The sequence below is a fragment of the Cervus elaphus genome, chromosome 5 (genome assembly GCF_910594005.1).
Source record: "Cervus elaphus chromosome 5, mCerEla1.1, whole genome shotgun sequence".
NCBI lineage: Eukaryota > Metazoa > Chordata > Mammalia > Artiodactyla > Cervidae > Cervus > Cervus elaphus.
The window spans coordinates 16,628,096-16,645,043 of NC_057819.1; the positions used below are offsets into that span (position 1 = coordinate 16,628,096).

General features: G+C 45.5%; 1 protein-coding gene across 2 annotated transcripts in view; it reads left to right on the top strand.

Moving 5' to 3' along the window:
* Positions 1-2,438: 2,438 nt before the first annotated feature.
* CCDC60 (coiled-coil domain containing 60) overlaps positions 2,439-16,948 on the top strand; it is a 171,718-nt gene continuing 157,208 nt past the window's right edge. For both annotated transcript variants that reach the window (XM_043901806.1, XM_043901807.1), the window contains exon 1: positions 2,439-2,980. In XM_043901806.1, the coding sequence (XP_043757741.1) occupies positions 2,891-2,980 (90 nt within the window). In that variant the 5' untranslated portion in view covers positions 2,439-2,890. The remainder of the gene's footprint in view (positions 2,981-16,948) is intronic.

Genomic DNA, 16,948 nt, shown 5'->3' on the forward strand with positions numbered 1-16,948 from the left:
CTATTTTGCTCCCTTTTATGGCTGAGTACTATTCCATTGTATATATACCACATCTTCTTTATCGATTCCCCTGTTGATGGACATTTAGATTGCTTCCATGTCCTGGCTATTGTAAATAGTGTTGCAATGAACATTGGGGTGCATGGGTCTCTGTGAATTATGGTTTTCTTCAGGTGTATTCCAAGGAGTGGCTTGCTGGGTCATATGGTAGCAGAACTCATGCCTTTTAAAACAACATTTTGCTTTGTATTTCCTCATATTGAGCCCAAACCTTCCCATTCTTTGGGCTCATACAAAACTAGTTGGATTCTTCTTTGCCAAGGCTTTCCCTCAAAGCCATATGAAGACAGCCCTTTGTTCTGCTCAAGGCTGAACGTATTTCTCATTCTATCTTATTTTTCTCATCCCCACCCCATATTCTGAACACAATTCAGTTTATCCTCATCCTTCTGAAAATGTTTGCTGATGGCTTAATGCTGTCTGCAAAGAAGGCAGGAGGACCAAAACTTCCTGTAAAAAGGAAGGTCAGACTCAGTCTTTAGACGATGGCAGGAAAATAATTACTTCCAAGCATCAGCATCTGGAACTATGTGGCTGGGTGTTTTGAATTTTATGGAGAGTCATCTTGTAGCCATGCCTTCTAAAGAGAAGGTGAGGTCATCGTGCGGCTGAGATGATGTCATAATCCTTAGCCGATCAGGGGTTAGAGATAAAAGGAGTCAGATTGATCCAGTGTGAAATAATGCCAAGGATAAAGCATGTAAATCAGAACATGTACAATCAATCTGCAAGCTGGAACCTATCCTATAGGGCTACTGGAAGGATTAAATGAATTAATGTATGTAAAGTGCTCAGTAGAACACCTGGCACTGAGCCTGCAATCAATAAATATTAGTTAGTATTAATATCTGTGTGAAATGAACACGGTACTGCAAAAATGACTAAGTCTTCCTGGGAATGGGGTGTCAGGACATAATACTAGTTGCCATTTAACTAGGCCTCCTCATGTGCTCAGTCTTTACATAATGGTCTATTTTAATCCTTGATACCTGTGGCACAGTTACTTTTCCCATGTGAAAGCGATGGAAGTTAAGCCTCGTCCAAGTCAGGTGTCTTATCCAGGCTCATGTGGCTAAGAGGTTGGATTTTAGAATCAAACAGGTCTGGCTTTGAATTCTAGTTTACACAGTTTCTGTGGGTCCTTAAGCATATCATTCAATCTCTCTGAACCTCAGTTTTCTAGTCTGTAAAACAGGGTAAGGAAATACCTTCCTTAAAGATGTGCTGTGAGGACTGAGTTAATACATATAATAAGAGCGCAACATCTAGCACATTCCAAGCACTTAATTTCATTCACTTCATGGCAACTAGATGGGGAAACAATGGAAACAGTGACAGACTATTTCGGGGGGCTTCAAAATCACTGCAGATGGTTACTGCAGCCATGAAATTAAAAGAGCTTGCTTCTTGGAAGAAAAATTATGACCAACCTAGACAGAATATTAAAAAGCAGAGACATTACTTTGCCAACAAAGGTCCAACAACAAAGCTCATCAAGCAGTCAGGTATGGATGTGAGAGTTGAACTATAAAGAAAGCTGAGCTCAAAGAATTGATGCTTTTGAACTGTGGTGTTGGAGAAGACTCTTAAGAGTCCCTTGGACTGCAAGGAGATCCAACCAGTCCATCCTAAAGGAAATCAGTCCTGAATATTCATTGGAAGGCCTGATGCTGAAACTGAAACTCCAATACTTTGGCCACCTGATGTGAAGAACCGACTCATTGGAAAAGACCCTGATGGTGGGAAAGATTGAAGTCAAGAGGAGAAGGGGACGACAGAGGATGAGATAGTTGGATGGCATCCCAACTCAATGCACTGTGAGTGTAAGCAAGCTCCGGGAGTTGGTGATGGACAGGGAGGCCTGGCGGGCGGCAGTCCATGGGGTCGCAAAGAGTCAGACATGACTGAGCAACTGAATTGAACTGAACGTCATGCACACATAACATATACATGTATACATTTGTGTGTGTGTGTGTGTGTGTATGTGTTGTGTCTATGAGGGATTTGAAGGATGAATAGGAATGGTTGTTAGGTGAATAAAACAGAGAAATCTCATGGTAAAATAATTGAGGGGCTCAAGGCCACATGGATCTACCCAACCCAAGGCACTAGGGAATTGTGGCAGGACAGGGCAGAGTTTGGAAGGAAAGAGACGCTTGTAGTTAGACGAAGAGAAAGGGTCAAGGTCTTCAGGCCTGAAAGGAAAAACCAAAGTTTGGAGAACGTGGCTCCCTGGCTAGCCGCCAGCTGCCAGCCAGGGGCCCAGCGGCCTGGGCGAGCTCGCGACCCCGCCCCTATTGATCCCAGCCAATAGGAAACCCTCCTCGGGGCGCGCCGTTGCCGGGCGACCGCGTGGGCCCGGGGCCTGGCCGTTAGCGGCGGTGGCTTCACCTCCATCTCGGCCGGCGGCTGCAATCCCTAAAATGGATTTCCGGGGGCCCCTCCATGGGCCCCCCTCAGACTTCTTCAGCGAAGTTTTATTTTTTTAGTTTCATATTTTATTTTTGTTTCTAGAAGACAAAGCTGTCCCCTTCCCAAACCGGGGAAAAACTAAAAGTTTGTGACTTTCTTAAAAGTGAGTGCGGGGCTTGCCTGATTTCACCCCTTGGCAGCTTCCTTATCCTGTTGGTAGGAAACCCAGGAAGACTTGCTTTTCCAATTCCTACCCAGTCAGAAACCTGTCTGGAGTCTCATTAGAACCTGTGAGTCAAGGAGAAATTGTTGGAGAGCCCTTGACACCAGTGACTGCTGACGTAGAAGATTCTGGGGGGAAAAAACAAAAACAAAAACCTTCCCTGCTGGACACAGTTTAGCCTGAAGGATTTCCAAGATGACCAAGGTACCAGTCACCAAGAAGACGCAGAGTGCCCCTGCCTCCGGGGCCCTCTTGCCCTTTTTTGCCTCAGCTTTCCTAACACAGGTGAGTCTTTTGTCTCTTTGTGAAAGCAGTCGTGTTTTCAAGACAAAAAATAGGAATTAGCCTCCAGACCAACCAGGGACATCGGGAGAAAGAAGAATCAGGGTGTAATTATATTGTGACACATCCCTGTTGCTATCAGTGGTTGGTTACTCGTGAAGAATGAAAATGCCAGCCAGAACGGGGAGCTGGGCCATCCTATTAGCTAGTAATTCCAAAATGATGGAATAAATCGGCAGTGACACTGTAGAACATCAGGAAAAAATTAGGATGAATTGTAGGTTTGCCATCGCAGAAATTATTTTCAGAGATCCGCTGTGCTCAGGGTACGTACACATCCTCTCTGTTTGTGGAGAGACTACAGAGTGTCAAACTTTGGAGTTTGAAGCCTGACTTGACGTCTCACCAGCTATTGAGATGAGTTGCTTAGCATCTCTGAGGCTTTATTTGCTCCTGTCTATGAAATGAGAACAGGAACATCAAATAGGCAGAAACAGTGTGAGGACTCAGTAAGATATGGAAATTGTTTAGGGTGATGCTAACACTTGATCATGTATGTATGGGACAAGAAATACTGTTGTTGGTTTGAAAGACAAATCAAAAATAAGTATGTGTTTAGTGCTGGGTGTCAAATTGTTTCTGGTTTTTAATGATCAGAACTGGACAGGCCAGTTATGTCTGTGTTAAACATGTCTTTGTTATTGTATCTGCACACCCATGCATAAAAATATGCATGTTTACCCCTACCTTGGCCAAGGTAGGTGAACAGTGGGAGGGGAACAAAGCCTATTACCGGCTCTGTGGTCCACCCACAGTGGTATATCTTGTGGCTCAAGGTGCTGCCCCATGAAGGAAGGCTTTGGGAAAAGTCAAGGCACAGAAGAGAGTTTAAAACTCACCCGCGCTTATGTGGTGATCCAAAGCGTTCCTGAGCTCCTACTTTCTAAGGATTGACACAGCTCTGTGCAGCCTTCATTGCTCAGCCTTCTTATTGAGTGCCCTCTGAAATATGCAGTCTTCACCACTGTCTCCTCTGGTTTCAAAATGCTACACGGAAATGGGTTTTATGCAGAGCAACCCCCTCTGGGAATGAACTTCCCAGCATAGCAATGAGGGAAGGGAAGGAAGTAGATAGATATTTCAGAATCAGCGCTGAGTGTGAACGCATGGCCAGTGGACCCAACTAGCCTGACTTTAACCCCGGATCTGCCTCTTTGCAACCCTGTGACCTTGAGCAAGTTACAGAACTTTTCTGCTCCGGTGTTGCCTGTCTGTAAAATGGGGATATCATAGGACCTCCTCTTGGGATTGCTGTGAGCATGCTCTGATATGTCCAAAGTTGAAGAACAGCATCTGACAGGTCGTTAGCACTTCCTAGATTTTCGTTACATGGTTGTTTCATTCATTTAGTGAACATGTTGCATTTCTCTTGTGTGCTGAATACCTGCTCTTGTAAAATTTAAAACTGTCCTAAAAAATATTCTCAATCTGTAGTGTGTATGTTGGGGCAGGAAGTGAAAGAGATAAGAAACAGTTCATTGTAATGCAATGTGATAAATGGTGTGGCAGGGATGTATCATTGGGTGTAGTGGGAATGCAGAGGACAGGTAATTCAGGCTCGGTGTGTGTGAGAGAAAGAGAGAGAGATTGGAGAGGGAAGGGGTCATGTAACCAAGTTTTCCATCTTGGGTTAGAGGCATTGGGGAAAGTGGAGGAGGACACAGAGGTTGAAAAGAACATCTCTGTCTTGAGAGGAGCATAGATAGGATTCTGGAAGGTCAAGAGCAGGGAAGCAGGCTTCCAGGCATCTGTTGGATAAACAAGACCTCAGGCACAAAGCCACGGAAAGCCTGCTGCCCACACCCCACTGTCTAGGAGATAATGAAGACCCTAGGGTGTCCCTGGCTGACATATGAAGTATCATGCCTTTAGAAATTTCAACTTTTTAGAGCTATTGTAAAGCATTGATTGCTTCCCTGGTGGCTCAGTGGTAAAGAATCACCCTGCCAATATAGGAGACACAGGTTCAATCCCTGGGTCAGGAAGATCCCCTAGAGAAGGAAATGGCAACCCACTCCAGTATTCTTGCCTGGAAAATCCCATGGACAGAGGAGCCTGGCAGGCTATAGTCCATGGGGTTGCAAAGAGTCAGATGTGACCTAGCGACTAGACCACTAAACCACAACAAATGCCAGGCAGCCAGGTGTCCAGTGAGCCGTGATTTGAGGAAGAATCTGGCTTCTCAGGGGAGGAAGGTGAGACCAGCTGGGCTTAATGGGAATGCCACTTCCTGCCGTGTGCTGGTGTAATGGGTGACACCTGGCGGTGACTCCCGAAAGTGTCCTGAAGCCCTCTGGCCATTTTTCTTCTCACGGTATTGGAAGTTGCTTTATCATAACTAATGTTACAATAGGACCTTTCTCTGCACAGCCTCTTCCTGTAGATTTTTCAGCGGAGGGAGGGAGTGTGAATAATGTATGCAAATCCTCTGCTTGAATGTCTTGTTGAGGAAACCTGCTGCTGCTGCTGCTAAGTCACTTCAGTCGTGTCCGACTCTGTGTGACCCCATAGACGGCAGCCCACCAGGTTCCCCCATCCCTGGGACTCTCCAGGCAAGAACACTGGAGTGGGTTGCCATTTCCTTCTCCAATGCGTGAAAGTGAAAAGTGAAAGTGAAGTCGCTCAGTTGTGTCCGACTCAGCGACCCCATGGACCATAGCCCATCGGGCTCCTCCATCCATGGGATTCTCCAGGCAAGAGTACTGGAGTGGGGTGCCACTGCCCTCTCCAGAGGAAGCCTTCTAGCCTGCCCTAAGTCAGGTGCCCTAATCTGTTTCAGGAGTTCCTTGTCCCTTTGTTTCTCAAGGAAGCAAAAGAGAAGTTTAATGGGATTAGCCATGAGGGAGGGAGGGAGCAGAGCATATGTAGATTACCATGGGTCCACATTTTCTTCTTTGGAAGAGACTGAAACAGAGAGGGCACTTCAGACACCCTCTCCATGTTCTGGAATGGAAATGTAGGGAGGGCATTTAGCAAAAACTATATAAAGGCACGGAATCCTTGATAGAAGCTCTGTCTCTGGGTGGCAGAGGGGAAAGAAGCATCCTTAGTTTGGGCAGACCCTGAAACAGGCAGGAGCTAGACTGGGTGCTTCAGTGAATTCTAGCTTTGTGATTAAAAGATCAAATTCTTCAGCAAACGATATGGGTTCAGACCCTAACTCTGACACTCTACTATGTTGTGGGTCCTTGAACAAATCAGTGCCTCTCTGTGCCTCAGTTTCCTCCTCTGTGAAATGGGCACCTTGTATTTGATCTAAGGCGTCTTCCATTTCAAGAGGCATGACCATTTTCTGCATGTGCCAACAAGAAACAAAACTCCACTGACTAAACTATGCCCTACTTTCAATTATAAGAAGTACCCCAGTTTCAGAGATGCTGAAATGAGGAAAGAAAATGCACATCTTAGAATGGAGGAAATCCAGCTAAAAGTGTTCCGGTCTCATAGGGTTTTGTGGGGATTAGATGAATTAATATGGGTAAAGCTCTTAAAACAGGGCCTGGCGCAGAGTAAATACTAGGAAATCTTATCCATTATGACACTGTTGCTTAATCTTTTAATTGACTCTGTGATAGAAGTGTAGTTATTACACCCCCCCCAGCCCCCACCCCCACTTTGCACCTGAATAGTCTGAGGCTTGAAGAGCCCCAGGGTCTAGTTCTCTGCTGAGAGGTAAGTTGGCAGATTCAGGGAGATAGAGGCAAGCTATATACAATCCCATCTAAGAAGAAGACCTTGGCCTGAGCGTCACCGTCCCGCACCCACTACCATCCACTTCAGCGGTAAGGTTGGAGTTGCCCAGGGCAGCTCTCAGAAGTTCAGCCCACCATCCAGTCGGGCTATCTGAAATCAGACAAGCACAGGTTTCCTCCAACAAGAGAAACCTTGACTCCAACATAATACATTTCCACTGCAAACATGAAGCGATTTTCCTCTTTGTTCAGATGAGAGAAATTGTGACGTGAAGTGGTAATGTGGTGAGTCACTGGTCTTTGTTGGAAGTGGGCTTGTCACTAGGTAATTTCTCTAGTCTCTAATCACGGAGACTACGCCCCCTGCCCTGAATCAGTGATTACCCTGAAAAGTAAAATAAATAAGAGATCTGAAGACCACTTGAGATTCAGTTCTAAAAAAATCCCAACCAGCTGCACCTTCATTTTTATCATCACTCATGACTTTTAGGCCAGGAAGATAGCAACAAGTCCTTTTCTCTCCCTAAGGGATTCTTCTGGCTCCATTGTTACTGCATCGACACAGTTGCAGAATTCGAGTAAACAACTCGAATGTTTTCTTTCTGCCCTGAAGCTCTGGACTGGTGACGCTTGCCTCAGTAAATATGGCTGTGTCTAATTGCAGACCCATGTGACAGTCGGCTCCCTCCGTGATAAATCAGGGTGCCGGGAGGGCATGTGTTCATTACCTTCTGACATGGGAAGAACGATAGGCACTTTCTTTATGCTGGACAAAATGAAGTGAGTTCTTGGTCTCATCTGCGAAGAAGCAGCTGCTGAGCATGGAGGGGTGAGGGTGGGGATGGGAGGGGAGCAGTAGAAGAAACACATCAAAGAGTCTAGTTGATATGATGCAAGCTTAGTGACAAGGTAAGTTCTCTGCCTTTGAAATCAGACAAGGTGGGTTCGAATCCGCTCTTTGACCCTCATGTGAGGTTCTGTGAAATGGCCTGAATAATAACAGGGTCTACCATGTAGATCTTTTGAAAGGATTAAATACAATAATGCGTCTGAAGTACTGAGCATGGCACTCGGTACACAGTGAACTCCTTAGCAGGTGATGACACTTGTTATTGTGACTCATGCTCCTTCGTCTTCTCTAACTGGGCACATGTGCCTCCAGCACTATTTTGAAGACAGCCCAGATGTGAAGCCTGAAGGAAGCTGAGAATTAACCGTAAAGTCGCAGACTGGGATCCATCATTAGTGATGCCAAGTCCAAGTTTAAGGGTAGAAGGGAAGAAGCAGGTCTGGGGATATTTTTAAGAACTTGTGTGAGAGTATATTTTTATGGAGATCAAGCCAGTCCTAAAGGAAATCAACCCTGAATATTCACTGAAAGGACTAATGCTAAAGCTTCAATACTTTGTGTGGCCATCTGATGTGAGGAGCCAGCTCACTGGAAAAGACCCTGATGCTGGGAAGGATTGAAGGCAAAGAGAGAAGAGGGCCGCAGAGGGTGAAACGGTTGGATAGCGTCACCGACTAAGTGGACATGAACTTGAGCAAGCTCTGGAAGATAGCAGAGGATGGGAAAGCCTGATATGCTGCAGTCCATGGGGTCACAAAGAGTTGGACACAACTTAGTGACTGAACAGCAATAATATCAGCATAATTTTGTGAAGGATGAGATGCCTTGCAGGAGAGAGTTCATCCTGATGGCAGAAATGCATGACCCAGTTAAAAAATCCTAGTTGTAGGAAAGGGAGTGCCCTTGAGCATGATTTAAATCCCTTGGTTTTAACTTTCAACCCAGTCTCATGATTCATGTTTGAATACTATGGAGAGACAGAAGCAGGTTAAAAAAAAAGAAAACCTTATGTATCAGTTAGGATCATTCTTGGCTGCAAGTAAGAGAAAAACTCAAAAGCAGTGACCTAAACAAATGTGAATTTATTTTTCTTATGTAAGAAGTCTGGAGGTATTTGCCCACTGGCATTGGTTCAAGGAGGAACTTGTTAATGTTAAGACTGACAGGTCCTTTTCCCTCATGGTCATAGAATGGCTGCCTCATCTCCACCCATTACATTCATATTCCAGTAGAAAGAGGATAAAATGAATGGTAAGAACTATTTTTGTCTCTTTAATGAGGCAAACAAAGGCTTTCCAGAAAAATTCCCAGCATGTTTCCTCTTATGTCTCATCTGCTAGGGTACTGTCACCTGTCTTTTATTAACTGCAAGATTGGCTGGGGGTGGGGAAAAAAAAAGAATGGCTGGGAAAGTGTGTATCTATCCTGGGTGTGGAAAAGCAGGAGCAAGAGAGAGGTGAAAGTATTGGAGATGGGGATCAGGTTGACTGATCAGCAATAACTAGCACAAATGACTTCACAAAAAATCAGATATTGGGGGCCCCAAGCAATACAGTAACCTAAAAAAAACAGAGACAGCTCTTAGCCTGTACCACAGCTGTTTAGGGATGTCAAAGGCCTTTGTCCATAGTGGTACTTTAAAAAATAGCACAGAATCCACTGAAGGGCTGAGGGGGTCAGGATAAGGGGGAGGTCACCAAGGGAAACTGATTCTAGGTGTTGAGGATACCTAGTAGTGAAAAAAGACAATCACATGGGACAACCTTCCAGAAATTGAAAAAATACAGGGAGTCAGATGAAAAGAGATCCAAGATAGTGGACTCTCTTTATTCCTTTGACTCCCTTCTGTTTTCATCATTTGGAGAGTGGAGGATGGGGGGGCTTAAAGAATCAATCTCTGGTTAGACAAACCTTTGCACAACCATAGAAAGAGACCTATCCTTGACCCCTTTTCAGCATTCCTGCAGCCTATAAAGACTCAGCCGTCATCTGTTCAGTTCAAAAGGTGCAAAATCCACGTGGGGTTCAGTGGCAAGTAGCACTTACATAAAATCTGACAGAAGCCAATTAAACCTTTCTTGGACTGAACAAATAACATATTTTTCTCAGAGACCTTTCTGACAGTTAAATTCAAAATCATAATCACCAGTAGTGGGATACCTTCTATCATGTGATGGTGGCATTTTCCCTTCTGAAACCCTGTTTTCAAACTCTGCTGAAAAAATTTCTTGCAGGCTCAATTTTGATCAAATGTATTTCTGTCTAAGTTGGAATTTATGCAGTCGGCAGTTGTATTTAATAACTCAAAAGTTAGCTCTGTTTGGAGATCTGCCTGCAAGCGTGGAAGTGCTTTGGGATTTCTGGATTTCACTAAGTGGGAAGATTATACAGTTGGGATTATTTCTGGAATGGGTTCAGTGTTGTCAGGGGCTTCAAGGGGTCCATGGCTGGCTGCAGCTCAGTGGCAGAAAGAATGGAAAGTAATGCCCCATTGTAGCCTGGTACAGGATCAGTGTGACCCTCTGAGATGTCTATTAAATATGTGTGACAGGTGTTTGGGATGCATTAATATGAATCAGTCTTGGGGGCTTCTCTCAGGAAATCCACAGTTCTGTTGGAGAGAAAATGCATAAGTAACCATGAATCAAAATGGCAAATAAGTCAAAAAGAAAGGTGAAATATATATTAGAGTTGGAGATAGAAGCAAGTTCTATCATGGGAAGAAAGGTGCAGTGAAGCCATCTGACCTGCATCTTCATTGTTGGCTAGATGTGGACTTGAGGTGATATAAGACACTGAATCATGGCTGGATTTTCTTATTTTCTGATGCATCAGGGTGAGGTGGAGTTTGTTGCCATTATCCCCCAAGGAACAGGTTCTCTCTTGATGCCCTGTTGGACAAAAGGCTGTTCCACAGAGCTCCGGTAGGTAAATCTTTCCATGCTCTTCTCCACACATGAAGTTACCCAAGTTTCTATCCTGGGGGGTTTTCAAATTAGGGAGGACTTAGCTCCACGAGTTCCCATTAAATCTTTCAATACCTGAAAAGTTCTAATGTTTGACTTCCTTTAAGACTATGAATTTCAGCAGAACAGGGTTTCTCAACCTCGACTCTATTGACACTTGGGGCCGATGTGTTGCCCTGTGCATTGTAGGATGTTGAGCAGCACCCCTGGTCTCTAGCCATTAGATGCCAATTGTGACAACCACAAATGCGTTGATATTACCAAATGTCCTCTGGGGACCAAAGTCATCTTGGGTTGAGAACCATGGCAGCGCAGGACTGCCCCAGTCCTGAGTTCCTTTCCCCAGCTGAATGGTGAAACACCCCCCATTTCAATCAATGATGCCGTTGTGTACCCAGTTGTTCAGACAGAAGCCTGAGCTTCGTCTTTGCTTTCTCCCTCTTCATCGTCTCTTATGTTCAATCAGCTGCCTCAGGGCGGGCACTCTGTGGACACTGCCTCCTTCCCCAAGGCCACTACCTGATCCAGGAAGCCCTCGTCTCCATCTCCAGTCTGGACTATTCCACCAGCCTCCCAGCTGCCCCCTTTACCTTCGATCTGACCTTCCAACCCATCCTCTTTCATTACAAGTGTGATATTGTCATTTCCCTGGTTAAAACAATTAATGGTACTCAAAATGAAGACGATTATCTTTACTAAGGTTTAAAAGGCTCTGCATGATCTGGTCCCCACCGACTTTTCCAGCTCCATCTTTCATTACTTGGTCTACTTGGAAGTCACACTGGGTTTCAAAGGTGCTGTACCTTCCGTCTTCTTCCTCCTTGTAGAACTTTCTCCCCTTCCTCTCCTCCCCACAAAAAACTGTAGTTTTCCACAGCAAGATGTTTCCAGGGTTCTGAACAGTGGTGGAATGGGTGTGGCCCTTGCTGGGAATTAGGAGGTCAGTTTGGAGTATGATCTCTCTTTGCTACATAGCTGTATGACCCTAGGCAAATCACTTCACCTCTGTAGTTTCTTCACATTCATATGCAGAACCAAGAACCCTAACCTCACAGTCTGGGGGTATCCTCCTTGCCATATGACTCCAGAGAGCAAATAATGGCTGCCACTTATTAAACATCTATTATGCCACTGCTGTGTTCTGCATATTTTATTAAAGTTAGCTCCTCAGTCCCATGGGGCAGATGCTATCATTACCCCTATTTGTAGAGATAAGAAAACTGAGGCTTGGAGAAATTTTGTAACTTGCCTAGAGATACCCAGACACGTAGGTGATAGTATTTGAATCCAGGACCAACTAACTAGAGAGATTCTATATTCTTAAGATCAGCCTGGTTGCCTGCAGTAAGAAGGAACAGTGGACAAGTATCTCTCTAAAAGGAGCATCTGTCAGTCGAATTTTTAAAGAATATATTCAGGAAGTCTCCAGCAGAAAAAGGAAAGTGCCAATTTTAGCTGTAGGTGATGTAAACAAGAATGTGACTGTGCCCCGTGACCACAGACAAGGATATTTGCATTTTCTTGAGCTCTTGCTAAAATACGCCAGTGAGCTTTTCTGGAAGAGAAGCACAGCTGGGGACAAGGAGGGGCGAGGGTGGGGGGAACCCCTGTTTGTGGCTTAGATGCATCTTTCTAAATAATGCTCATTTCAATGAAGGTTTATCAGCCATTTCTAATTAGAGTCGCATTTCTAAGAAAGGCATATTTTGATGCTGGGTCAGTACACTGTCAAGACCTGCTAGATAAAACGGCAAGGAAGACAGGCCCAGCTAATGAGGAATGAGGTTCTGGGGTGTGTGTGGCTGAGATGTTGATCACCGTAAGCAGTTTAATTGGTTTGAATAATTTGGATAAATATCTAGTTAAATGGATTTAGTCTAAATCCAAGCTCTGACCTGCTGAATTTTTTATTTTCTACCAAAAGGAAAAAATAACCCCACATCATAATTGCCTGTTAATTTGTCTGGTCCCACCAGTAGACTTGGAGCTCATTGAAGGGAAAGGACCCTGCCTTGCTCACAAGTCTACCCCCAGAGCCTAGCACAGTGCCTGGTGCAGGATTTAACTTCAGTATGAGAATAGTCTGTATTCTCAGGACCAAGGATAGCTCTACATGGCAAGCGAGGCATCACATCCCCCAGGGTAACTGTAAATTTCACTTAGACAAAGGCCATAGGTGTTTTATGCACCGGTACATCCCCAGCACATACCTGGTGCCCCATAAAGAGAGATAACATTCTGACATTTGCTATGTGTATGACTGGGGGCAAGTTGCTCTCTGTGTCTCAGTAACTGTTATCTCACATACAGAAATAATAACAACTCTGGCTTTGTAGGGTTGTTGGGAGGATCAATGAGATAATGCTAAGGAAAGCCCCTGGCAGATAATAGGTGCTCACTGAATGCTCTCTCTTCATATTTCCACTTAGGGATTGAAGCCATTGGCTCCCCAAAATATCAAACATTAAAACATATAAATACTGACATTTCCAGAGATGATGACTCTCGTGCTGATCATTTTTTATACATTCAGGAAATGGCAGCCAAAAGGGTAACATGACTGAAATGTATTGTTTCCAAGGGCCCTTGAAGCAAATGCCCAAGCGGCAATTAGCACATGGTTGTCACCTGTGTTGCTCTTGCTTATTGGCTGATCCCATCCTCTGCTAGTCAAACTGTTTCTCTGGTATTTTTAGACCTTCTTAAAAAGTTCTCTTAAAACTCAGGAAGCAGGCGGATACCAAGGAATCTGAGAACATGAATCTGGCATTCTTGTAGGAAATGAACGTGTTGGTTGTGGAGGAGCATTCTGCAGTTTCATGGGAGCTAGCATGGGCAGCCTGATGATTCTTTAAACCTGACCAGTCTTCTCACCTTTTCCCTCCCTGCCTCAAACCAACAAATAACCCTACTTGTTCCCTTTTTTGTGCAGCTCCAGGGCTTGGGATTTAATTGTCTCAGTAAAAGGATTAATTCTTGAGCTTCCTAGTCTGGCCAGACAAACCCTTGTCAGGGGTGATTGACTTAGCACCTGGGCCACAGATCACTTCAGGGTCTGAGTCCTGCTTCCACTGTTGCTCATCTGCTCTATGACCTTAGGCTACCTGTGTCTCCTCTCTGATGAATTGACCAATCCCATTCACTCCACAACACTGAGAGGTAGGCAATATTTACCGCACTTTGCAGGCGAGGAAACAGAGGCTAAGAGAACTACCCTCCACCTTGCTGCCCTGCCCCAGAAGCACAACCCAGCCTGCTTCTGTCCTCTGGGTTTTCCCCAAGGGTATCAGAGACCAGCTCGCCAGCCCCCACCTGCAGGGGTCACATTTTATGCCCTTGAGCATCACAGCGGCTGGTCTCTCATTTGATTTGAGCTGAAGGATGCAGCCTCCTCCTCCCTTTGGGTTCACGACTCAAAATGTCCCAGCAGCTGCTGTCAAATCACTGCACAAATCTCTTTCCCTCTCCCCTCTCTGTTTTTATATTCTCAGCATGGGGATACAAATGAAGAGTCCCATGTGCTCCTACCGCTACCTCGAAAATGCCTTCCAGGTGGTCTTTCTCACCTTCTTTTGGAGTCTGATGTCTATGGCATCTTGGATCCATACAGGGATCCATACAAGGACAGTCTGTACTGCTGCTGCTGCTAAGTCGCTTCAGTTGTGTCCAACTCTGTGCGACCCCATAGACGGCAGCCCATCAGGCTCCCCTGTCCCTGGGATTCTCCAGGCAAGAACACTGGAGTGGGTTGCATGAAAGTGAAAAGTGAAAGTGAAGTCGCTCAGTCGTGTCAGACTCTTAGCAACCCCATGGACCGCAGCCCACCAGGCTCCTCTGTCCATGCAATTTTCCAGGCAAGAATACTGGAGTGGGGTGCTATTGCCTTCTCTGGTCTGAACTGTCCTACAGCCTATTTTACTTGTTATCCTTCCATTTATTTAGGATTCAGAATGTACCAAGTGATTTATATTTGTAAATTTGTCTTACTTGAGGCTTTATGACAACCCCATGATGAAGGTGTTGTCCCCTCCATTTTATAGCTGAGAAAACTGAGGCTCAGACACAGAAAGGAACTTGTGTGATAGAGAAGCTGAGACTCAAAACCAGGCCAGTCTGGCTCCAAAGTCCCATTTTGTTTTCCCCTCTCTGCATGGGGCCCAGAGCTGCTACTCTTTTATTTGCTGAGATGGAGACTTGGCATCACTTTCAAGCCCCCAAATTTAGGTCTGAACTGTACTCCCCCAGCCCGCATCCTCCCCATTGCAGAAGCCCTTCTGAGCTCATCAGACATTACAGGATCATCCTGGGCGGGAGGAATGTCACGGTGTCCACAGAAGTCTCTTCAAATGCATCCATCTCACAGTTCCTCACAAAACAAAGTGGCCCCTTTTCTTCCTTTTTGTTGTTAGAACCTGGTCCTACTGCAAACCATCTTGAAAGGAAATTAGACCTTGCCTGCCTATGAAGGAATAGAGCCCCTTCAGGCACCTAAAGGACCTGAATTTAGCCCGAGGTAGGGGCCTTAATGAAGTGGGTGGGGAGGTTGGTCAGAGGTCAGACACCCTCTAAGCAACCCCAGCCCTGATTCAGGGAGAGTCAGAACATGTCGCACTCCACAGAGAGCAGTTTTCACTCCACCGCAGGTTTGGAGGCTGTGCGCTGTCCGTCTCCTCTCGCTCCATCCTCCCCCACCCTCCTCCCTCTTCCTCTCCGCTCTCTCCCCACCCGTCTCCCCTTTGCATCGTGAAGCCTAACAGTATTTGCTAGCTCCTCCTGTGCTTCCTTTTAGCTCCTTTAATTATTATAGCAATTTCATCTATTAAAAAAGGAAAAAAACCCAGGACAGCTTGGCCACTTGGACACCGAGGAGAGGGAGCCGTTCAGACCAACTGCCAAGCCATCCAGTCCTGCAGGCTCTTGGTTTCATTAATGTTCTTTCATCTACCCTAGATTGTAATGGGAGGCTGGTCTGTGATTGTGTACTTTAGGTAAATAGATCGTTAGGTAAGATTGATAGCAGAGCAGAGCAGTCCAGGTAATGTTTTAAGCCCAAAGCAAAAGAGCACAAGCGTGTCTCCAGCCGTAAATGACAGGACCACAATTCATGCAGTTTTGGTGAAGGGTGTGTCGGGGGCATTTTCAGCATAAATGGCCACTTTCTGAAGGTTTGTTTTTCCTGCCTTCACAAAGGGAGGCTTGCTTTTTCAGCTAGACACAGAGCCATAAGCCTTCAGGCAAATGAGAGGTTTGTTTTGATAATGAACTTGATATCGAGTTACAACTCATTAATATAGACCACACAATGTTATTGCAGCTAATTTCTTCATTTTACAAAGCCTGGTTCTTAACAAAGCATATTATTGGCCCCAAATGAATTAAAAAAAAAAAAAAGAGTAGATGCCACAAAAGCTCAGCGGGTTCAAGGCAGAAATGGCACAGCTGTGTGCAGAACGTGAATGCACGGCAGCCGCTGCCTCTGACTCTGCCAGGGTCACGAGGCACTCAGACTTGGGCTTTGTATTCAAGGAGAGGTAGACGTCAGAGCCCTGGAACCAAAGCCAAAGCATTCTTCTCTTGTGTTCAGGAGGCAGTATAACCCAGACCAACGCATTTCCCAGAAATTGTGAAGACGGGGACTCGTCACCCAGAATCACAGAGTCTTTGAGAAACCTTGAAGGGCGTTTCAGCAGCTTTCTGCCCACAGCTACAGAACACGATGGTAACATTTTCTGTCGGATGAGCCCTGGTTCTGCTGTTGCCCAGCTGTATGACCTGAGGCACGTCACCACCTTCCATTCTAAGCCTCAGTTTTCTCAAGTGCAAAATGGGAATAAAGATAGTCCCCAGGAGTCTCCCTCTGAGAGAGGTCTGGCCAGACGTAGGTGCCGAACTGAGACGTGGTCTGACCCTCTGCACTCTCTTCCTAGTTGCTGTCAGGCAGTTCTTCCACTCAGGAAGGTTCCTCTGACCTCCCTTGTCTCCTTTCTCCTCAGTTGTGAGGGGTGCCGCAGTCAGAGCCCTCATCACACACCTGCTCACAGGTCTGCACCACCACTAACAGAGAGGGCCACCGACAAGGGACCATCATTAATCTTTGTATTCAGTATATACAACCACTATTTGCAGCACACCTATTATGTGCCAGCCTCACGGAAGGCAGGTGATAAATGTGTGTTGACTGAATTCATACAGCATCTTCTGCAAAGAGAGGACCTGTTGTCTCCTTGTACATCTACTTGCTCTGAACAATACAAATCCTATTTAAAATGTGTTGCTGGAATTCCGTGGCAGTCCAGTGGTTAGGACTCCACGCTTTTACTGCTGAGGGCGTGAGTTTGATCCCTGGTCAGGGAACTAAGATCCTACAAGCCGTGCAACATGGCCAAAATAGCAACAACAACAA